This window comes from Narcine bancroftii, chromosome 6 (genome assembly GCF_036971445.1).
Source record: "Narcine bancroftii isolate sNarBan1 chromosome 6, sNarBan1.hap1, whole genome shotgun sequence".
NCBI classification, from domain to species: Eukaryota; Metazoa; Chordata; class Chondrichthyes; order Torpediniformes; family Narcinidae; genus Narcine; species Narcine bancroftii.
Window position 1 is genome coordinate 197,991,605 of NC_091474.1, and position 24,877 is coordinate 198,016,481.

Sequence of the window (24,877 nt, forward strand, 5' to 3'; positions counted from 1 at the left end):
TAACAAAGTCAGAAAAGATCTGTATTTTTCTGCTCAATATACAGTGAGGTTCATAGATTGTGTTTTACAATATATATCAACGCAGTGAATCTATGAAAAATGTGGTCTTCCAACCATGCATTTCTTATTCTTTTACATGACATTAAAGAGAAAATATGCCAAGCAACCTATATTTTGCCTAAAGTAAAAAGAAATAACCAGAGCTCACATTTTACCCTTAGCTGAATTTGTTTTGATTTCAGCCTGGATCATTTTTCTAAAGGAATGGAGTTGATTTGGAATTATATTAGGTAAAGGCATTCTCTTAATACATTACAAATAAAATCATTGGTGATTTTATTGGATATTATTTATAAAATTTAGTTCTTTAAAATAAATGTAATTCATGTGAGCTCGTCATTGGCTTCAAGTTTAATAACATCAATTTCTATTTCCTAATGATCATGATTTAAAAATAAAATTAAAGAATTACGTAGAATGTCATTATCATGGCGCTTCAGAGTATTGTTGTACAGTACTTAGTTTTAAAGAATGAAAGATTCAATAACCAGTGTGAGCCATTTATAGTTCTTAGCCAAATATTTTTTTTCTATTCATTCTTTACAGTTCTGATACAAGAAAGTCACCTATCATGCAATGACATTGAGGTCACAGACAGCAAGGCCCAGTGCACTTCAAGTGGTAGCAATTCCCTAAACTTTTCACTGACATTTTTACTTTTTTTAAACTTTAGCATGGTAACAGACCATTTACACCCAATTCACCTACAACACCCGGTACGTTTCAAACAGTGGAAGGAAACCAGGAATCCCACACAGGCCTGGGGAGAATGTACAGACTCTTTTCAGAGAGCACGGGATTCAAACCCTGATCCCGGTCATTGGCGCTGTAACCACATTACACTAGCTGCTACGCCAACCATGCCGACATGTTCTCTGCTTCACTCAATATATTCATACCTCTTAATTTACTGTAATGGGGGTAGTAAATATTTGACTATTTCCTTCAGCAAACAATTCTATAATGCATTTTAAAGAACAGAATTTGCCAGTAAACATTTATTCCTCTGCCTTAGATATAGATTTTGAAATATAATCATTTGGTTTGTTATTTTAATTAAGGCAATCCACAGATCTGCATAATTATTTTTTTCTCTTTCTCTTTGTGTGTGACACACACACACACACACACACACACACACACACACACACACACACACACACACACACACACACACACACACACAATTAACCATTAGTGTCTAATGTACTCAGATGGCAAGATGCAATTGAAACATATTAAGCTCCTGAAAACTTGGAATTCAATGCTGCCAGACCTCACTGCATGGAGTGGCTCCAGCACCTCAGGGGGCCACTCTGAGCATCTCGCGGGATGATTCTGGCACCTCCTTGTTGCCATTTTTGATGAGTTCCAGGACCTAAAAAAAATAGCACTGCACACCTGCTGAAAACTCACTTTTAAAGAGATTGTTCAGATTTGTCATAACAAATGATTATTTCCATTCAAACATAATTTCCCATGGTTACTAATGTGATATGGTTCTATTGGTACTTTTTGACCTATAACTATGTTTTCTGGGGTTCAGAGGGTCAGAGGCCAAGGAAAGATTGAAATGATAGTTGAAATGTCAACATTTTTAACTGATGAATCACTATTTACTTTTTCATTCACAGCATAATTTAAATTACATCCTGACGAATATATTGAACATTTATTGTGTGAATTTGACTTTTATCAAAGGTAAAAAACTGCAGTTCTGTTATTTTCTGTGGAAGTCGTCAAAAATTTGGCAGATCCGCAATTATTTTCATAGGAAATAAATTATGAAGAATCACCATTATGAATCTTTAATTCCAAATATGGACGATGGCTAATGGGAAGGACCTTCTTCCCTTAGGTTACAAACACTTTAAAGTTAGTACAAATGACATGACCATATTTTTGATCAAAACAAACTGTGGTTCTTTAAAATTGATTACAATTTAAATGAATGGTGTTTTTGTTTGCAGGACAAATAATTAGGTTCTGGATGTTACTGCAGTGCATTCATATAAACATAATATTAGGAAAGAGAAAAGGAAACATTCTCTGATTTAATGTATGTTACTTTCAGCGTAATTAACTAGTTACTTATTGGGTTAGTAGTTGCATACTTTGATCCAGCAGATTAATAATTAAGGCAAATTAAATACTGAATAACTAGATATCTTGACAGCAATTCTTCTCAGTCAATTTGACATTCTGAAAGGCTCCTGTTAATTTTACACTTTTTTATAATTAAATTAAAGCACCATGAACTGATTCTTTTAGTCGCAATGAAATTGCACATCTTTTCAATGAGCCTCAAGGGATCAACTTCATCCAAATTGGCCAATATCTGTCCAGAAGGACACACATGCAAAAGCGAGTAACAGGAGTTACAGATTACATCAACCATCTCTGCAATCAGCATAATTCCCATGTATCCAGAAGCATATCTGTGCATATTTAAGTGGAGTAATGCGCACGGCCACATTGTAATCCTGTTGTATGCCATTGACATCCACCCAGTGATGACCAGAAAAGACTCCAATGATCTTACGTTTCCAAATACGTTGCTCTGGTTCCTTAAGACGAATATAAATACCTGAGCCACTCGATCCAGGCTGAGCATCACAGTACTGATACAGTAGATCATTGGATTCATCAGATACAGTGCAGAAACGATAGACCAACTTCCCTGGCCTGTCATTATCGAAGCCTGAAAAGTGAATCCGGTTGCTTGGCATATTTTGCACAGGGGGGCTAATCCCTATCTCCATGTACTTGTGCTTCTGAGGCCTTTTTAATTCTAGGACAGCGTAATCATAATCTACTGCAATACCATCAGCCACACCTTTGAACCAGCCTTTTGGTACTTGGGTGCGTACTACCCTTGACCACTGAAAAGATGGCTTATCTTTTGTTGATTTTATATTCCTTTTAGATCTATTCCTTTTAGATCCTTTCCTTCTTCCACCTCTCTTGGATCTCATCTTTAAAAATCCAACTCTGAGCCTTTTAGCACCTTTTACATAGCCTTTACCATCATGAATGCAGTGAGCTGCTGTCAGCACATGCTTTCGTGACACTAAAATCCCAGTACATCCTGTGGAGATTTTCACAGCAGTATTAAATGGATACCTGGTTATGAAATGCTTGTTACTGATGCTAAATCTGCTGTCCAACCCAAACACTTCTCTCTTTCTCCTCCTCCTAGAAGGACCTTGACTCTTAGTAAACTCAAATTCATTTTTCAGGTCAAATTCCCTGATGTTCACCTCAGTCACTGTACGTGTCCCATTACTGTACACTGTTTCATAAGAAAGGTAATTCTGAAGGTCAGATACAGTTGGCAGCGGTAGTTCCTTTTGACAAGCAATCCCACAGGTTGAGTTAATCGAAAGTGTGGTTTTAGCTTCAAACCTTGGAGGTTCTATGGTTATGGTTCTTCTTGCCAACATTTCCGGCGCTCTTTGTAAGTGCCAGGTGTAATCTTCCTCATTGCCAATCCCAATGGCAAGTATGAATGTGTTCATGGAAAGTAATAATAGAAGTGGTATAGTTCCCATTGCAAAACCAAATTTTCTTCTGTGAAGAAAGCAAAAAAAATTATGTAAAAATCTGCTGGTTATGTACCATAATTTTAAAATGCCACATAGCCCTGTAATAGAATTTGCACTGATATTTAGGCGAGGAAGTGAAGACCATGTAATATCATAACAAAATTTTACTGTGAAGAAGGTTTGGTAACACGATGAGCTCTCTGAAAGACCTATCTATTTTCATTCTGTTGCCTTTTCCTTTCTAGGCCATTTTATTCCAAAGTGAAATCACTGAATGATACAATTATTTATGATACTCTCTGCAAAGGTTCAGAGTTCCTGAAGAAATTATGAAAAAAATCCAATTTTTAATGAAAACAACTGAATCCAAACTACTGTGTAAATATTTCGCCTGATGCATTTCACATCATAGACTTGCCCCACTAATAACTTGTGTTGGTAATGCATAGTGGAGCTTTCAGAACAAGAACAGCCCATCTTAAGGTCATTCTGCATTTCTGTAAGAATATGCCAAATATACTTATATCATTTGGGCTAACAAAAATCTTTAAAACTGAGATTTCAATTGGTACAACTGGTATTTACAATACGGAATTGTAAATGTCTATCACTTTCATGTAGCCCACCCTGGACAACTTGGATCTAATTTTTAATTTATGTTGCTTGACCCTAGATTTCCCAAAAGGTAGATACATACTTTATCAGTTTTCTCTAAGCTCCTTCCATTCTATGATTCACATGGTGTCCTGAACTGCTTACTTGTAATGTAATGTTCTCAGTTGTATTTTCCTAAAGAAAAGGTCAACATTCTGTTTGATTACATTCTGTACCTGTATGTGACATTTACAAAATCTTACCACATCAACCACTAATGCTCCCAGTAAAACAAAATGCAAGGGTATTTGCTGCTCTCATTCCTTTTATGGAAATTGATTCATTCCAGAATGTTTATCTTAATTTATCATGAATCTAAGTATTGAGTTTATTTTATGTAAAGAAATGGATTGCATTTAGTTTTGGCACAAGACATTATTATATTAGTATCAACAATACTCGATTGGTTACAGAGCTGCATCACTGTTCCAACAACTTTGGATCAATGCTGACCTTCAGTGCTGTCTATTTTAAACTGGCACGTTCTCCCTTTGACCACACGGATTTCTACTACATCCCAAAGTTTGTTTAAATAGCCTTTTTAAATCACATATAGGTCAGTGTATAGTCTAAGTGAAGGTGATGGAAATGTGGGGAGAATGAAATGGGATTAGGCTAGAATTCATGTAAAATGAGTCTCTGATTGTTGATATCCCTTGAAGAAGGACTCAGGTCCAAAATGTTGGTTACATATATTTATCTCCTATGGACGCTGCAAGACCTGCTGAGTTCCTCCAGCATTTCTGTGTTTTGACTACAGTCATAGCATTTGCAGACTTTCTTGTTTCATTCCTTGTGATGGTTAGCAAAAACTCAGTGGGGAAAAAGGGCCTATCCCTCGATGACAATGCTGATACCCCCTTAAGTAATTATGAAATTGGTCAAAAACAAGTGTGCAGTGGCATCCACCAAGAAAAATGCTGAAACCTGAACTCCATGGCTCCTGAGGGAACCACTCCAATTCAACGTGAGTGAAGTGTGGCAGTCAGAGAAGGGTGATCCTTCCTCGATAACATCTTCCTCGTGTCAGTCAGAGATCAACAGCACAACACTTTCAGCATTAGGTCATCAAGCAAGAGCACATGGGGAGGTGGGGGAATGGGGGCTATTATGGAAGGAGAGGAGTATGATGTTAATGAGTGTTGTAGCACATTGCATCTGATGTCTTCACCACTATCTCAGATGCTGGCCAATGGTGGTTAGAAGGATGCATGGTAATATCCACTACCTGATTATTTGGAAATCCTGTCAGTTCAGTATCTGACATATTGGGTTACATTTCCTATGTTCTCTTTAATCTTTTCTCCCTTTAAACTCACCAGGCCCCCTTTCCTGCACTTCTTTGAAACTTAACGTGTTCACAGGGGGGAAAAAAATCATAATGCTGTGTACCATCTCTAATAATGTGAAGTAAAAGTGAGTTGAGGAATCCAATCATCTGGAAAATCAAGCAGGCCAGCATCACCAAAGTTCAGAACATGCTGGATTGTCAGAGTTTGACTGAATGTCTCAGTGTTGGCGTCTGGTATTAGGTGAAGAGTAATTGATATGGGGCTTCACTGGAGGCTGGGAGGTGGTTTGTGGTTGGATGGGGATTTCAAACATCTTCCCTGCCACAGATGCAGCCCAGAATCGGGAAGTTTTCACTGTAAGGTTGTTGGAGGTGTTGAGAGAACAGACAGGTCTACCAAACCAAATGTAGCACATGGAAAGGAGCACAGAGATGTCCATTCCTTAAATCTCATGGGTCAATGAGTAGAGGCAGGAGTCACGAACACCCCACCAAACCCCCCCCCCACCCTTTCAAATGTGATACGCACACCTTTGCCACAACAGCACCTATTGTTTCAGGCACCAGTTGCTGTGCAGGCACAGATGGAGGCAGCCCATCTCTGTTCTTCATCCTAATCCAGCTGGAGGCTTGGCCTCTGTCACATGAGGGCAGTTAGAAGTTCTTCAGCGTAACAAAAGGACACGCTTCCGAACCGGCATCCTCAGTGACACACAGGTGGTATCTGGGAGCTGATCTGGATCGGTCGAGACGAGATGCCATTACAGCATTGTGATTACTGTAAATCTGTTGTCTCCTCTGTGACCACATTACCTGAGATCATTTGATTGACCTGAGATCATAAAAATTACAGTACAAATGCAAGCTCTATTTTTAATCTGCTTATGCCTATTTCCTTGACTTTCATTTAAGTTATATATTAATATTTTACTTGGATATTGTTAACAATTTGTATTTATTTTCAGACTAAGAGTCATATTGGCTGGAGATGAAAGGGTGGAATATCACCAGTTGCTATTGCAACCATTATAACTATGCTATTGAAGTCAATGCATGCAATAGTCGGAGAGTGAAACATCACTGAAATTTGTGTGCTAAGATGTGCATACAACTGCAGTGGCTACAACATACTGACCGACTCATTTTATAAAGCATTCCAACTTGAAACATTGACTGACCATTACCACCCATGGAAACTGTCTGACCTGCTGACTTCTTTAGACACATTTGGTTTGTTTATTAAATCCACCATTTGTCTAATCATCTTTTCCTGAAATTGTTTGCTTATGAATTTGAATGTATTTAATGAGGGGGTTGTGTACCTTTGAAGGTGTTGCTCTGTTTCCACTGGCAAATTTCAAGCCTACAAATATAAAATAGGGCAAGTTACAATGTGAAATTAGTTGAAAAGAAAATACATAATTAACATGGAAAAACAAACACTTTCCTGTTGATTCAACCTCTCTCTCAATGTCATTAAGACAAAGGTGATGATTATCGACTTTCACCTTAATGCAACTTAAGTCAAAAACTTAAATAGCTTCTCATACAGTTCTTAGAAATAAATATCCCCAATGACCTGACCTGTGACAAGCACATTGACACAATGATCAAGAAAATGAACCAACCCCCACCCACCCCCCACTTTCTTAGAAGACTAAAGAAATTCGGCGTGTCCCCTTCATCAACAGATACACCCTCAAAAGCACACTTACTGGATGCATCACAGTGTGATGTGGGAGCTGCTCTGCTCAAGATCGGAAACTACAGAAGGTAGTGAATGCAGCTCAGATTATAATGCAAACTCTCCTCCCCCTCCATGAACTTCCTACATACCTACTGTTGCCTGGGAAAGCCAACTAACATGCTGAAATGCCCAGCACACCCGGACACATTCTCCTTTTGCTCCTCCCATCGGAGGGTTGAAGAGTGTGAGTTTCTTCCCTGCAGCCATCAGGCTAATGAAGGAACCCCATAACAATGCTATGATGCCACCCTTACTTGCTGCTAATTGAGCTTCCTTTTCATTGTACCCTACACTCTGTAAATTTTGCTCGTTGCATGGTTTATGTATTGCTACTCTCCAAATCTACCCATAAAGGGTATTCATATACATCTGAATAATAAATCCAAAGATAATATATTGGATATTAATAGCCCAATAATAAAATCTAAAATTAGGGTGAGCCATTCCTCCATTTTTGTTTTATTTCTGCAATAAAGGTTTGGACAATCTAGGATTTTTATTATTCCAAAGGTAAGAAGATATCTTAGAGTCTACCTTGTCAAAAATATTTTAGAGATGAAGGAAGGTACTACTTGAAAAGTATATAAAAGTTTAGGTAAAATTATCTTTTTAATTGTGTTAAAGCGACCAACTAATGATAGCGCCATTTGAGACCATAGGGAAAGCATTTGTTTCGTATATTCTATCAAGCGGAGATAATTCTGTTTGTGCAGATCCTTAAAATTTCTCATAATTTTAATACCTATTTAAGGACTCTTACTTGTGCACTTTATTGATTTTTTATTCTCTCTGTATTGCACAGTCAGTTTGTTTACATTCATTATCAGTTTATAGTTCTTTATGTGTTTACATGTATATATTGAGAACAGTTTATTTTTGCACTACTAATAAGTGGTAATTCTGCCTTGCCCGCAGAAAAAAAGAGAATCTCAGGGTTGTATGTGGTGTCATGTATGTACTCTGACAAAAAACCTGAAATCCAACAAGACTAGGACATCCAGGGTAGGAGAAAAGTCAAGAGACCAACAATTATGGGAGGAGTAGGAAGAGATATAGGTGGTTGCAAGTGTAATTGCATGTTGTTTCCTTGGTGTCAGAGTCAAGTGGCTGCAGGAAGTTCTGATGAGGAAGACATATCTCTACCAAAGGCAAAGGTAGAAAGGGGGAACGAGACCTTGCAGATTTTAAGAAGTTAGTAAAGCGGTACCTTGAGCTATTAAGCATAAATGTAGGATGAAAGCACAATTAAACAGGTAGCTGAAGGGATAGTGCAGAAGAGTGAGAGCTTCAGATTTATTGAACATTGGGATCAGTTTTTGGATCAGTTCCAGCTCAAATGGCTTCCCCCTCAACCGAGCTCATGGGGTGGCCACGAGTCCAGTCTGAGCAGGTGGGAGAGACAAATAGCACCAGAATGAGAAGGAGCTTTCCACACTGTAGGAAGCTCCAAGATAGGTTTATAGTCTCTGCATGTAAAATAGAGAAGCGAATTAAACCATATTAGAAATTAGAAAACAATATTGGATGAGACAGACGAGCTGGAAGAAGTAGGAGAAGGTTCTATATATTCTTGGACACAAGGTGTTCAAGAAAAATAAGGAAAGGAAGAAAGTATGTGTGTGGTTGTATTGGCTGAGGAAATTATTTCAGTGCTAGAGAGAGAGGATGTCCTGAAATAACCAAAGGCAGCATCAAACCTGCTCAGAATTTTAAAAATACAGTGATTACATCACTGGGACTACATAGTAGGGGAATGGGGGAAAAGATACTGAGGAGCAAGTTTGCAGGGAGCTATAGGTTGGTGTTATTGAGGAAACTTTAAAAATCCAAATATAAACAGTGGCAAGGACAATATAAAAGCCAATACAGGGATATTCAGGTGAATATTCAGCATATTCAGGTGAACTTTCTTGATTGGTTTGTTTCTGACTCACCAAGAGAAACGAACCAGACCAAGTGGAGCAAATGTCAATAGAGAAACATCTGGAGCAATAACTAAGGTTTGAAATATCTGCAGAAGATGACAATACAGACCAGAGGTGGCCAAGCTCTTTTGGTGAGGGCCACGTACATAAAAATATAAGGAGTTACGGGCCAAACAATATTAAGCCCAGCAGTTTTCAACCAGTTACACTGCCAGAAAAAATGATGCTTTTAGACCAGAAGACTCCTGTGCCATCGAAAATTCAATTTCTATCAAAGTAATTACATGACCACTGCTGAAAAGTTCAAATGTTGACATTACAGTAATTTATCGAAGTGCTTACGTATTACAGTAAGCATTTCTGTATATTCTGCTCTTAAATTTAATTTAAATGAATACAATAATATTCTTTAAAACTCATTCAAAAAAAATGCAAATAACAAGCTGGGTGCAAAATAAGAACAGGAGAAAAGATCAAGAAGGGGGACAAGGCCATCTCCAACATTCCTCTTAGTTCATGGCTCAAGTATCCACCTTAATGATTATGAAGCAAATCTGTAGCTAGGCTATAACAGATAGGCCATGAAAGTTAATAGATTTCTTGCAAATCAAACAAACACGCCTCCCCTTGACTTCAGTGAAAAGTATTCATTTTCCCACCATGTCTGAAATTTTCGGGACTCCTTTGCTATTTTCCGCTGTTTTGTTTCTGCCACGTTTAATCAAATGAAGTACAGGTTTTTATCGATGAGTAACATTGCATAGTTGGTCTCATTGTTCATCAAAATTGTAGCAACATCTAGTGTTGAAACTAAGAGGTGCAATGTACATTCAGTGCAATTTAATGTGAGAGACGATGTTCCCATAGGCCACACAAATGGACAATGGACCACAGTGACCATAGATTGGCCACCCTTGACATAGTAAGACAGACAGTTGGAGAAGAGACATTTTAAATAGAGATGAACAAATGGAATCTGGATAAAATCACAGCAAAGCTTGGCGGTCTAAATAACGTATAGATTTTTCAGCCTCAGTCTGGGTATAATCCAATGAAGGAGAAATGGATGGCCAGATGGATGGAGGGTAAAATAGAATGTATAACTGATGTAAGACTGTCAACATAGGTGATAACATACTGATTACAGAGAGTTTTGAGGGGAAGTAAAACAGAAAATAAGGGCAATGAGAGAATGAGATAAAAGATTAGCAGCAGCAATTCTGTAGGTATGTGAGCAGGGAAAGGTTTTTGAGAGGAGACAAAGCTGATCATAGACCAAAGAAAAAAATGTATTCATGGAGTTTGAATGCATAGCTCAAGTACTAAGTGAGTAGACAATATTACTCTTCACCAAGGGAGTGGAAAAGCTGGAGTTGTTCTCCCAGGGATAGAAAAGGTTATGCCACGATCTGATCATAAAAGAAACTGTTCCCTTTGACTGAGGCCAAGAACAAGAAGATATAGAATGAAAGCACAAAAGTCAAAAGTGGCAGGAGGAAGAACCTTTTCAAGGGCTGTTGAACATTGCTGTGTTAGTAGTGGAGGCAGATTAGAAACATAAAACATTTACAGCACAATACAGGCCCTTTGGCCCAAAAGGTTGTGCTGAACATGGCCCTAACTTAGAAATTTCTAGGCATTCCCACAACCTATTTTTCTAATCTCCATGTACCTATCCAAAAGTCTCCTAAAGGGCCCTAACATATCTGCCTTCACCACCATTACTGGCAGCCCATTCTACTCACCCACCACTCTCTGCGTAAAATAATTACCCCTGAATTCCTCTCTGTACCAATTCCCCAGCACCTTAAACCCATGTCCTCTTGTGGCAACCATTTCAGTCCTGGGAAAAGCCTCTGACTATCTACACGATTAATGCTTCTCATCATCATAGACACCTCTATCAGGTCACCTCTAATCCTCTGCCGCTCCAAGGAGAAAAGGCCGAGTTCATTCAACCTGTTTTCATAAGGCATGCTCCCTAAACCAGGCAACATCCTCGTAAATCTCCTTTGCACCCTTTCTTTGACTTCCACATTTTTCCAAAAGTAGAGGTTACAAGAACGGCACACAGTACTCCGTGGGGTCCGACCAGGGCACTATATAGCTGCAACATTACCACTCGGCTCCTAAAATCAATTTCACGATTAATGAAGGCCAATACGCCGTATCCTTTCTTATCCACAAAATCAACCTGCACCTATAACTTTGAGTGACCTATAGACTCAGACCTCAAGATCCCTTTACTCCTCCACACTACCAAATAGACTTACAATTAATACAGTTAATATTTGACCTACCAAAATGAATCACTTCACATTTATCTGGGTTGAACTCCATCCGCCACTGCTCAGCCCAGTTTTGCATCCTATTAATGTCCCATTGTAACCTCTGGCAGCTCTCCACACGATCCACAACACCCCAAGCCTTTGTGTCATCAGCAAACTAACTAACTCATCCCTCCACTTCCTCATCCAGATCCTTTATAAAAATCACGAAGAGTAAAGGTCCCAGATAAAAGATCCCTGAGGAACACCAGTGGTCACTGACCTCTATGCAGAATATGACCCATCTACAGTCACTCTTTAGGCACTTTTAAGCTGCAGCACCTGGGTGGCCCTCCTGGGATACAGGTGCTATTAGTGGGGTAAAGGTACTTCCAGTACCTTTTAAATTGCAGGGGGATTTACCCATTAAATCACCAAGCTGGCGATTTAAGGGGGATCTCGTCCCCATGATGATGCGGTAAGTGATGTGTCATGCACACAGAGGAACTATTGGTAAGTCTCCCCTGCTCCCCCCACTGGCTGTCAGTCAACCACCCCCCCCCCCCCCCGTAAGTCCCTACCTACCGTCAATCACCACCCCCCAGTCAGTCACCTTCCCCCATCAGTTGCGACCCCCACCGTCAATCAACACCCATCCTGTCATTCGCGCTCCCCCCAGCAGGGTCCCACTGCCACGAACATTGAGCTGTCACAACCAGAGTAGCATTCGCAGCAGTGGCAGTTTGTGGGGCCCCCCACTCTTCCTCCCTGCTGTGGCAGCGATTACTCTCTCCCTCCCCCACCCCCATGCCAGAGACCTTCCCCCCCCCACCCACGCCGGACCCCATGGCAGCGACCTTCTCTCTGCCCGATCGCAGCAGGCACTTCACCCAGGACTTTCACGGGAGTAACTGGGTCAGCCATTTTGCTGTTCAAGCTGCCAGAGGATGTGACCTGGTTCAGTTTAACTGTGTTCCTTGACTACCTCTGAAGTAGGTCAGGGGCCCGGTTGGATTTGGACCATGCTGACTGGGTTGAACTCTTTCAAGATACCACATGAGTGGGGCGCTAACCGGGCAAATTGCCCAGTTATCCCATTTTACATGGCAGCTTGAAAGGAACTTTTGACTTCAATGGGCAAGCCAGTTCTGGATCCACAAAGCAATGCCCCCTTGGACCCCCCTGCCTCCTTACTTTCCCAATAAGCCTTGCATGGGGAACCTTATCAAATGTCTTGCTGAAATCCAGTTACACTACATCAGTGGTTTTCAAAAATGCCCCTCTAAACTCACATTCCACCTTAAGCAATCCCTACACCATGGAAACTTCAATGTTTTGAAGATTATGAGGGAGAGGATTTATTTTAACTTGGAAAGACAAGGATTGATGAAGAGGAGTTACGTTAAGTGCAGAGGAGATCATGACATAGAGTTAACGAGTCATAGAATTATACAACATAGAAAAACGCCCTTTGGCCAACTCGTCCATGCTGACCAAAGTGCCTTTCTGACCAAGTCGTATTTGACCCATTATCCCTCTAAACCAGTGGTTCTCAACCTTCTTCTTTCCTCTCCCATACCACTTTAAGTATTCCCTATGCCATAACTGCTCAGTGATTAGTAAGGGATTGCTTAAGGTGATATGCGAGTGGGATGGGAAGGTTGAGAATCACTGCTCTAGACCCAATTGTTACTAAAATATTTTGCTTGTGAAAATTGTCATTGGTCCATTTCCTTTGGAGTTATGAAACCATGCACATAATGAGTAATTAGGTATGATTAAAACAGTGGTTTTCAAACTTTTTATTTCCAGCCACATACCACCTTACTAATCACAGAACACCTATGGAATAGGGAATACTTAAAGTGGTATGTGAGTGGAAAGAAAAGGTTGAGAACCACTGATCTAAACCTTTCCTATCCATGTACCTCTCCAAACATCTTTTAAACATTGCTGTTACCACTTCCTCTCTCAGCTTATTCCATATACCCCATCCCCCTGTGTGAAGACATTGCCTCTCAAGTGCTTTGTATATCTTTCCCCTCTCTCCTTAATGTTATGCTCTCCAGTTTTAGACTCCTCTACCCTGAGTAAAAGGTTGTGACTGCCCACTTATCTTTGTCCCTTATGATTTTTATCAACCTCTACAAATTTATTCCTCAGCTTTCTTTGCTCGAGAGAAAACAGTCCCAGCCTCTCCTTATAACTCAAGATCTCCAGACCCAGCAATATCTTACCATATTCTTCCTGCCAGTATAACAACCAGAATGGCACATGATATCCCAAGGGCTTCACGTCGACATCTTGTACAACTTAACATGACATCTCAGCTCCTGCACTCCATGTCTCAACCAATGAAGGCCAACAAACCACATGCCTTCTTCACCACCTTGCCTGCCTGTGTCACCACTCTCAGGGAAAATTGTGAACTTGTGCCTGAGGTCCCTCTGTTCTACAACACTCCCCTGGGCCCTACCATTCACAGAATATGCCTTGACCTGGTTTATGTTCACAAAATGCATCCTTTTACACTTGCCTGCATTAAATCCTATCTGCCATTCCTTTGCTCACTATCCCAGTTGATCTTGATCTTTTGTAACCTCAGTTAAAAAAAAAGTGTTTCCCTCTCTCTGAGGGAGTCATCCACTTATTGCTATGGTGAACTTTCCTGAACACACTTAAAAAATAAGGCCCCATTAAATAGCATAGCACTATGGCAGTCCCAAGCAAAATAAGGTAAGTTAAAATCACCCACTATTACAAATCTATTATTCTCAGAGCAATCTATGATTCCCTACTCATTTGCTCCTCTAATGCATCACAAATCTGTTTGAATTTTTTGAGCAAGTAGCTAAAATGATAATGGTAGATCCTATTTATATGGACCAATAAGGGTTTTGACAAGGTTCTGCACGATACACTGGTCCAGAAAGTAAAGGCACAAGGGTTCCGAGATGTAATAGGAAACAAGACCGAACATTGATTTGGTGAGAGGATGTCGATGGTAGAGGTAAATAAATATCTTTCTGACTAGATGTTTGTAACAAGTGGTTTAACTGAGGGTCTCATGAATCTTCTGGGACCTTTGTTCTTTGTCCTATATACAGTACCTATTCATAAATACTGTATATACATGACTTGTGTGGTGCAGATAGTGTGAGGTAATGTACTCTTGGAAGTAAAACTTGGTAAGAGGTATATAGCAAGGACCTCAGGAGATTTGATACACAGAGGGTCCTTGGGGTGCAAATCCATAGCTTGCTTGAAGATGTGACATTGGTGAATAGGGTACTGAAAAAGGCATTTGATGTGCTTGCCTTCATCGGCCAAGACATTGAGTCAAAGAGTGGAATATCACGTTGCAACTGCACAGAACTTTGGTTAGACCACACTTTGGAGTATTATCTGGAATCCTACATCAGAAGAATGGGTTATGCGACAATTTAGTAGAGCAGGACATGAAATGCTGCTGAGTAACATAGGTGCTATTTTCCCCTTCATTACAGCATTTAAATATCAGAACTATATTGTTGGATGCAGAGGGATCCAGGCTTCCTGTGGAGTTCTACACTAAAAGGAATGCAAATCACTTTATTTTGGTTAGGTTTAAATATTTCTTGAAGTTAATCTCATGCTAGTTGTTGCTATAGTGTAAATAACAGGAAGCAAAATCCAGCTGCAACATTGTAGCTCTGTGCAAATACAACCTTTATCTTACTACCTTTGAAATTCTGATCGTATTCAAATTAATCAACCATTTCCACTGAGACCAGGTCCCATGAATCTGACAAGAGTTTTTGAAGAGGTAACAAAGGGTATTGATAGGGCAGTGGATGTTGTATATATGGATTTAGGTTCCATGTGGCAGGGTCTTTTTGATAAGGTCCCACATGGTAGGTTAGTCTGGAAGATTATATCAATTGGGATCCAAGGAGAGTTGGCACACCAGATTCAATATTGACTTAATGGAATGAATCAGAAGGTGGTCGGGGATGGATTTTTTTCTGATTGGAGGGTTGTGACTTTGATGTGTTGACCTGGGTCAACTGCTGTTATTTATTTCTCTTAATGATTTGATGGCAATGTAGTTAACATGATTAGTGAATTTGCAGATGACATCGGTGTGGTGGACATGAGGAAGGATGTCTAAGTTTACAATAGGATTTAAATCAGTCGGCTAAGGAGTGGCAAATGGAATTTAATCTGGCAAGTGTGAGATCTTGCACTTTGGTAAGTCAAATCAGAGTAGGACTTACATGGTGAAAGGAGCGTTGTCGAACAAAGCGACCTGGGCATACAGGTGCATAGTTCCCTAAAAGTGGGAACTCGGGTAAGCAAACTGGTGATGAGGGCATTTGTCATACTTGCTTTCATTGGGCAGGTATTGAATGCGAAAGTTGGGATCTCACGATTCAGCTGTACAAGCCATTGGTGAAACCACACTGTAGAGTACTGTGAGCAGTTCTTGTCACCCAGCTATAGGAAGGGCATCAATAAATTGGTAGGGATGCAGAAGAGATTCACTGGGATGTTGATGGTACTTGAGGGATTGAGTTATAGGTAGAGGTTGGAAGCTAGGTCTTTATTCCATAGAGCAAAGGAAGCTGAGGAGTGATCTTACAGAAGTCTATAAAATCATAACAGGACATAAAGTGAATGCTCAATCTTTTTCCTAGGGTGGATGATTCTAGAACTAGAGGGCATAGATTTAAGGTGAGAAAGAGCCAACTTCTTCATTCAGAAAATAGTACGTATCTAGAGAATGGGTCACCAGAGAAAACTGTAGAAGGGGCACAATTTTAATATTCAAATGTTGTTTGAACAGATTTATGGCTGGGAAAGGATTAGAATAATATGGACCAAATGCAAGCAAATGGAACTAGCCCAGAATGCCAACTTGGTCAGCTGTGTGATTCAGGCCCAAAACGTTGGTTACTCTTTGCTTTCTAGAAATGCTACATGACCCGGCAAGATAGACCAGCACTTTGGTGTATTACATGAGCTGCTGCGTATTGCGAACTCGCCACTAGATGGCAGACCATGGCAAGAGAGTTCCCACAAGTTCTTAGCTGCTACAAAATACAAGGTAATCTTTAAAATTGTTTCTTCAATTTGTAATATTTATTGGTGGATTCCCCATGTCAGATGGCTGCTCTGTTTCGGATCTTACTTAGAGATATGCTTATAGTCCAATTCACTTACAAGGTGTTCACTTTGAAATCGCCTTTCACTTATGTTATTTGAATACAAATCTTGCAAGTTGCCAAAGGACAGTGCTATTGATACAACGGGGCAGAGAAACTCTTTCAGCATTAACTTCCTCAAGGCTCTTTAATTAATCCACACAAGGATGACCCCATGTCTGTGTATGAGTGACATGCCACAGAGGTGATGATGATAGATTCCAAAACTGCACCTCTCCCACACCAGTTGAGTACACTCAAGGGGTGTTCCCAGTTGTTGTTGCTTTTCCATCTTAACACTCATTCTGGGAACATCCTACCTCCGTCTCCAAAGTCAGCATTCATTCCCCAACCTCTGTTCTACTATTCTGCAGCAAATTAAGACAACAGTTTCTGGTTGTTGTCATTGGCCCCTTGTTCATTCTTATCCCCTTCACTCTCCATATACTCAAACAGAGGACCTGAGCCTCCATCAATTTGCAGAAGTTAAAATTGATTCTCCTGGTGAAAGGACATTGATCTGAAGCTCTGACCCTGATCCCTCTCTCATACTGACTCGCTGAGTACCACCAGCTCAGGAACAGTGGCTACCCCTTCAACATCAGACACCTAAACAACAGTCTCAATTAGAAGTAATTTAAATGCTCTTACTTTGCACATTATTTAATTACTGAATTTTTTTTCAGTGTTGCACAGTTAGTTTGTTCACATTTCCTTCTTTGTTTACATATGTCTCTTTGGTATATGTATCTTTCTTCTTGAGTAGTGTACAGTTACTGATAAGTATAAATTCTGCCTGGCCCACAGGAAAAAGAATCTCAGGGTTGTAATGTGATGTCATGAACTCTGTCAATAAATTTGAACTTTATGAGTGTTGCTGACCTCACTGGTGCCATTCTGTTTTACATAGGCCAAAGGGGAAAGAAAATGGAATACCCTTGTTCCCCCCAGATGGTGTCAGAGCAATGCTGAGACCAGATATAGAAACAGTTCATGGTAATATAGAGCTGGTTTGGAGTGGAATTATGAATAGCATGGAAAAGAAGACAAAATTCAGCCTCTGAATAAGGCAGAGCATAAATGGGAAATTATCTTGGTATGTTTGAATCTACCTCTTGATTGGATAAACATAACTATTGTTGATATCCAGGAATAAAAATTGTGGAGTGTTTTGGGAGTTGTTTCTTAGTATGTTACAGAATCTAGCGGGGAACAGGCCATTTCATATTTAGTCATGGTAATGAGGAAGGATTAATAAACGATTATGCTAAAGATTCACAAGATGGTGGTCATCGGAATATGATATAATTCCTGATGCAATTTATGGGAAAATCATAACACTGTCTTCAATTTGTATAAAGGTAAAAATATGGAGGTGGAGTTGTCCAAGATAGACTGGAAAAATAAACTAAGTGATGGGTTAGTAGATAGATAGTGGCAGATATTCAATCAGTCCATGAAAAATATGCTCCAACTAAGATCAAGGAAAATGTTTAATTGAAATGTGGGGCATACAATTAGCAAGGGCTCGTAGTAGACTAGAGTGCTGGGAAGTCTAATCCAGCAACAAAACTCTAAAATATTCACAATAATGAAGAAATTTGATTTTGAAACATCAAAACAAACAGTAAGAGATTCTATTGATTTATAAATAGCATGAAGGCAAGCACGGGAGCTCCAGTGAATGAGGCTGGTGAATTAATAACAGGAAACATCGATAGAAAATAAATGTTTTTTTTAACATCATGCATTACTGTAAAGGCAGTTCAAATATCCCCAAGGTTACAGAAAATGAATCTCAAAGAGCATGGAGGAGCTTGTAAAAGTCCCAATCACAAACATTAATTAATTCCAGAAACTCACAGGGGCAAAAGAGAGGGAAATCACCAGGACCCAATGATTCAAAATGTTCAAACATTTTCAAAAATCATTAGATTCTGGTAGGGGTACAGAAGATTGAAAAAGAGTCAATGTGACTCCCTTGTTCAAAAAGTTATGAAGTTAGAAAGCAGGGAACCTCTGGACCACTTATTTTAACATCCCTTTTTTGGTAAGTTGTGCAATAATCAAAGAAAAAAATAATTTTGAAAGGCTAAATATAATCAAACTTGATCAACATAGTGTTATTACAGGTAAATGTTGTTTAACAAATCTGGTTGAATTCCTTGACGATCCGAAGAGAAAGTTGAAAGGCGAGAAGCTGTTCATGTAGTATATTTTCTAAGGCATTTGACAAGATGCCATATCAGAAGATGATACATAAATTATAAGACCCCAAGGTATGTTAGCATGGATTAATAACTAGCTCTTACATAATAACCAAAGAGTTGGAATAAATGAGCCTTTTTCATGTTGGAGGGGTACAATAGTGGGTTCTTGGTTTTCAATTAATGATTTGAGAAGAGAATAAAATATAAGGCTTTGAAGTTTGCTGAGATCAAACATGTTGGAAGGGCATGTTGTGATGAGGACATTGTGATTTTACAATAGAATCTAGATAAATGATTGGGCTGAAACCCAGCAAATGGACCTTAATGTGAGTAAATGTGATGTCATACACTTTGTTAAGAGGAATCAATAATGAAATACTACCCAATTAGAGAGATTGCAAATGTGTCAAATTGAGAGGGGAGTCAGTATTCCAGTGCATGAATCACAAAAGATCTAAAAGTCATTAAAGAGGCCACCAAAGGCATGTTTGCCCTTATTGCAAGGGTGTTGGTTTAAGAATGGAGAAGGTTGAGTAGGGTGTTGTTGAGGACACAACTGCAATACCGTGCACAATTTTGGCCCCTCATCTAAAAACAAAGTAGCATACCATGTGTAATTCTTGGGATGAAAATGTTGCTCTCCCAAGAGATGAGACACTTTGGATTTGTATTCCATGGAGTTCAGAAGAATGTGGCCTTGTTTAAAAATATAAGATTCTAAGGATGCTTTTATTTATGGTGGATGGTGAGATGTTTTCACTAATGGGAGACACATGAACATGAACAATAAGGGCCAGTCTCATAAAACTAGGGTGCATATTAAAAACCCATTTTTGATTTGTAAATAAGGTAGCTTGACTTTTGAATGATGTTGACATTCTAAAATAATACACAATTTTATATTCAGCGTAACCCATTGACATCCCAGAAAGAGTTCTTATGGTGGACAGTGGGATAAAGCGACAAGATTGATTCCATTTGATACTCGCGGAGGTTGCTGGCTGCGGGTTGGGAGGTGGGTGGGAATGTGGCTTTCCATGAGCCAGTATGTGCAGGCCAACGCTGCGCTACCTTCTAAGGGTTGTGAATTTCTGGGACTCTGGCCAGTTTATTAGATATGTCTGAAGCAGCGATAGGAATATTTAAAGAGAGTTAAGGGTTGAGGAGACTGACACATAGAGGACTGCCCCAGTCATGATCAGATTGAATGGTTGGACAGGTTTGAATGGCTGGTTTGTGTTCCTGTTTTCTCCTGTCCTTATCTCCAGTTTATTTCCTCATATTTTAGGATCTCTGCTGAGATCTCCTTGCAGCCATAGAGAATCAGCGTTTCAGTTACATACCACCAATCCATTTACACTAATCTTATACAAATTCAATTGTTTTATGTTTATCACACTCTCTTCAACGCCACTCATTAACACTAGGAACAATTTACAGTTCCAATTTGGGGATATGGGAGAAAAATGGAGCAGCCGAGGAAACCAATGCTATCACAGGGAGAACGTGCAAACTCCACAAAGGCAGCATGAACTGGCGCTGTAACTTTCCAGCGCCCCGTGATGTCCTTGTTCACCTGTGGCACACCTGGCTTCCCGAATCTCGTGAAAAGTAACTTTTTTTGTCGTTTTCTTTTAATAACTTAGCGTGCCATAATTTGCCTTGCTAGTGCCAATTTGGCTAGCTATTTATATAAGAGATCCGTCATGGAAATATATATTCACGCTGGGCGAAGTTTGCTTTGAAGTTGAAACCCGGGAGAAGCAAACGGAACTCCCCAAATGTATTTATGTGCTGGAGGTAGATGGCAGGTCAGAAAGCGTCCACGGCTCGAAATGGTCCGCTCAGCGTTCGTGTTTCTGTACTTGCTGCCATGTATCGAAGAATGAATCTAAGAATTAACATTAAATCCTGTCAAGGGGCGATTATAAGATGGTGGAAACAAATCACGCCTTTGCTTGGCAGTGTTAAGACGCTCCAGGGAAATGTGTGTTCTATTTTAAAAGGCTGTGTTCAGTGAAGTCAGTCAGTTCGGGGAGGTTCACACAGATGGTCAGGCAATGCTGCCGACGTGCGGCGGCCGTGCACAAAGGACGAGAGTTGGGGGGGGGGGGGGGGGTAGAGGGGGAAAAAAAGAGTTCTGCTCACTCCTTAGAAGGTAGCGCAGCGTTGGCTCTCACATACTGGCTCATGGAAAGCCACATTCCCACCCACCTCCCAACCCGCAGCCAGCAACCTCCGCGAGTATCAAATGGAATCAATCTTGTCGCTTTATCCCGCTGTCCACCGTAAGAACTCTTTCTGGGATGTCAATGGGTTACGCTGAAGATAAAATTGTGGATTATTTTAGAACGTCAACATCATTCAAAACTCAAGCTACCTTATTTACAAATCAAAAATGGGTTTTTTTGGAGAAATGGAGAAACTCAGCAGGTCAAAACATCAGATCAAGATCCATAGTTTGGGGGCTTGTGTGGATTGGCTTGTTATCAGAATTGGAAAACAAAAATAGCAATACTATTTGCGAGTTATTTTAGATCAGTAATTGCAGGTCTGATAAGTGGTTGGAATCCATCGGCGTTTGATTGTAATCGTTTTGATAGGATGTTTAATGAAGACTCACGTTGTCATGTTCTTTCATGTGAAAACTGTGAACGTGGACTCTGCGAGCCACCTCTGTGGAATACAGTAGTCAATCGGAGACCGAGCTGCCGTGGCTTGTCTTCCAACAAAGCAGCTCCTGCTCTATGCGCCCCGGGCTCTTTCATCGCTCCCCACGGACCTGGGCTGGCCCGACCTGCGCTGTGGCACTAATCTCTTCTTTACCTGTTACCATGCGACGCTGCGCGATCCTCTCTGCCAAGGTACTGCTCCGGCTCCTTCGCGTTTCATGAGGAGTCCCCCTCTGTAATAGATCCACGCGGCTCTCCCATTCGACACCAGAGCGGTGCTGCCGAGCTGCTCTCGTCTGCACTTGAAGCCTATGAAAGGAGTAAAAAAGGGTCCGAGTCTTCTCGTTTCTTCCCAGCCCATGGGATCTCCAAGGGGTGTGTCCAATGGGATCACGCTCGCCTACCTCCCCAACTCCGGTCTTGGCAACGTCAGACCTTGCCCTGTTTTGTTTCTGAGTTACTGTTTACAAACCCATCTCCGCGTTTGTATGTGATACAGACACGTCTGGAAACAAAAACCTGTTGTGCAGAACTCAGGACTCCCCCCCCCCCACCCCTCCCCCACCCACCAGCCTATTTGCTCGTGGTTGCTGGAGAGAGATTTGCGCTGTTCCAACATGCCGCAGAGAGGGTGAATTCAAGTGTGGGGAGGAGGGAAAACCTGTCTCACCTGTACCTCAAATGCCCGAATGTGCGATGAACATCACTGAGGGGTTAGGGTTATGTCTAATGACCTGCAGTCCTCACAACACAACCATTTGGTAGACCGGGTGCCTATTTCCAGGTAATAAACTGGAATATTTGGTGGCGTAAACCGGTGAGGAATAGTTGGTTAGTTTGCTACCACGCCATTCTGCACGATTTTCACAGGACCTCCAGCCCAGTCGGCGTTTGGGAATTCTGACATTCAAAGGTCTTGTGTGTTCCAGCGAGTTCTAGAGCCAAGAACATTGCGACAAATCGGTCCTTTGTGGACACAATTGTTAGTTGAATGTTTCTGTAGGATGTTCCATAAAAGCACTCGTTGGTCCGTCGACGCCTCTGCTCCGCGGTCTTGTACGGGAACAATCAACCACTGAGCGAACATGATTATTGGAGAGAGCTCTTGATGGAAACTGCTGCAAAAATACGAATCATTAACCAAAAAGGAAGGAAAGATACTGGAAATCTTTTTAAAAAAACCCCTGAAAGCTCTCCGCAGTCCAGGCGCCAGGATAGGTACGTACGCATCGACTATAGAGTAGAAATAACCATAACACATTCACTTTCAGCTCTGCAGCCTTTTAAGATAAATAATCCAGGATTTCAATTCATTTAAAAAAAACAGAATAATTAACAAAAAAAAAGGTAGGAAAATAAAAGAAAGCCCATTAACGACTCGACAATCAGTCTGCTCCGATGACCCGCAGGACGAGCGCTTTCCGGATCGATCGAGCTCCAATTTGGACCGAAGTGACATACCTCTCCGACATCAGCCACCAACTTCTCGGTTTCTCTTCACTGAACGAGGCGGGGTGGTCTTTCTTATTCCGCTCTTTGCCCACGTCGCGCAACCCAAACGCACAGAGCCCCCTTGATTTGGCCCGTGACTGAAGATTTGGTCCTTCTGTTGGCGTATGGTGGGTTGGCATCAAAGAGTCACTGAACTTAAGTGGAAGTACTTGAAACATCTAGTTTAATTTTAATAGAGCTTAACATGGACAGATTTATTGTCATATGGTGAAAACCTTTAACCCATCCCTCTCTATCTCTTCCTGAATAATGCTTCAACGCTGAATTAAGACGTGGGATCAATTGTTAAGGCAATGGCAATAGCACTGAAATAGACACTTTGTCCCATCCTATTTCCCATGTGGTTGATTGCCTTCTATTCCATACAGTTTTGGGTAACGTGATGGATTATATCATATTTTATATTGTTTTTGAAGGAGACAGATCTAATTTAAAATGCCAGAGCTTTGCTTGAGTCAGTCAGTCCAGGTTCCAAGTGTCTTGGCATAAATTTTGAAGAATGCCTATCGAGGCTTTGCAAGTAGGTGTTAATTGGACCTGCTGTGGAGTAATGGATTATTGTTTTGAAACCAACAGATGAACAGACTCAGAAGGTTGGGTCCTGTACTGCAATCTGTCTGGTTGCAGTTTGCTGTTCTAAGAAGGTCATGTGATTTTTGCAAGCAGAGAGGGAGAGAGAGAGAGAGAAGAAACCAAAACAGGCTTTCCCTAAGAGAGAAAAAAAAACTAGTTTCTGCAGTCATGACAAGCTGGGAGTTTGTTGAAACCCCATTTTGAAGACGGGTTGTGAGTTCTGAGTTCAGCCTGTTGAAAATCCTTGTGGTCTATACAAGAGAAAATGGCTGGCTAGAGTGTTTCCCCTGAAATAAGGGAAACAAAAGGAACTCTGTGGTAACCTGCAGAAGAAGAGGTTATCATTTAGAAAATCCTGATGTGGTAAGTTTCTTCAGCAAGACACTGAAGTGGCTGATTGGAAGGAATCAGTTTGTGTGTGTGCAACAGGCAACAAATCTCTCTGAAACTGACAAAACCCTTCCTGCGAGGTAACTATTTACGTACCAAAGCTTGGTGAAATTCATAAATGTTAAATTCTGTGCACAATATAAGATTTACCTGATACCAGTGAACTTGGAGGAGTGAGAAGTGAGATTGGACTGTGAATCAAATAACTTTTCTGAACTTATACACACATTACATACACATGCATTTAGAATTAGAAGGGGGTTAAGTTAATAGTAATGTTGAGATTTGATCCTTTTATATGTATAAAGAAAATTAAAAATAACTTTTATTTAAGTAACCATTTGTCTTAGTGAATTTCTATTTCTGCTGGGTTTTGGGTCCTCTGGGCCCATAACATTTGGGGGCACTTCCAGGATAATTTAACACCATTATCCCCTCAAAACTGATTAGCAAACTCCAAGAACTGGGACTCAACACCCCACTGTGTAATTGGATCCTATATTTTCTCACCTCCAGATCACAATCAGAAAAGAATGGTAAGAACATCTCCACAATCTCCATCAGCACTGGATCACCACAGGACTGTGTTCTTAGCCCCTTGCTCTACCCACTTTACACCTATGTCTGTGTGGTTCAGAACAACAACACCTACAAATTCACTGACAATACGTGATGAGTCAGCATACAGGAGGGAGATTGAAAACTTGCCTGAATGGTGCACCAGCCTCACACACAGTGTTACCAAGGAGCTGATTGTTGACTTCAGGAAGTGAAAAGCAGTGTTCGTTGTGCAATCAGAGGTGGAGAGGATGAGCAAATTTAAGTTCTTGGGAGCCACTATTTTGGAG

General features: G+C 40.5%; 2 protein-coding genes across 7 annotated transcripts in view; one reads left to right on the forward strand and one right to left on the reverse strand.

Annotated features, from left to right (window-relative positions):
• Positions 1-23,193, reverse strand: prss35 (serine protease 35). Of its 6 annotated transcripts, none has more exons than XM_069887183.1 (4): positions 23,016-23,094; positions 21,709-21,863; positions 6,873-6,913; positions 1-3,630 (listed from the first exon to the last, which is right to left on the reverse strand). In XM_069887183.1, the coding sequence occupies exon 4, from the start codon at positions 3,609-3,611 to the stop codon at positions 2,451-2,453; it is 1,161 nt and encodes a 386-aa protein (XP_069743284.1). In that variant the 5' UTR covers positions 3,612-3,630; positions 6,873-6,913; positions 21,709-21,863; positions 23,016-23,094; the 3' UTR covers positions 1-2,450. The 6 variants fall into 6 exon arrangements, with proteins under 6 accessions (XP_069743284.1, XP_069743283.1, XP_069743285.1 ...); XM_069887182.1 differs by lacking the exon at positions 23,016-23,094 and adding an exon at positions 22,225-22,407; XM_069887184.1 differs by lacking the exon at positions 23,016-23,094 and adding an exon at positions 4,303-4,394 and having other exon boundaries at positions 21,709-21,978.
• The window catches only part of me1 (malic enzyme 1, NADP(+)-dependent, cytosolic), a 536,434-nt gene continuing 534,104 nt past the window's right edge, over positions 22,548-24,877 (forward strand). Inside the window, exon 1 of the mRNA XM_069887178.1 lies at positions 22,548-22,772. The gene's annotated coding sequence lies outside the window, so the exon portion shown is untranslated. The remainder of the gene's footprint in view (positions 22,773-24,877) is intronic.

Excerpts from the sequence above, each read along its gene's own strand:
- prss35 (XM_069887183.1), bottom strand. The coding sequence starts at position 3,611 with ATGGGAACTATACCACTTCTATTATTACTTTCCATGAACACATTCATA.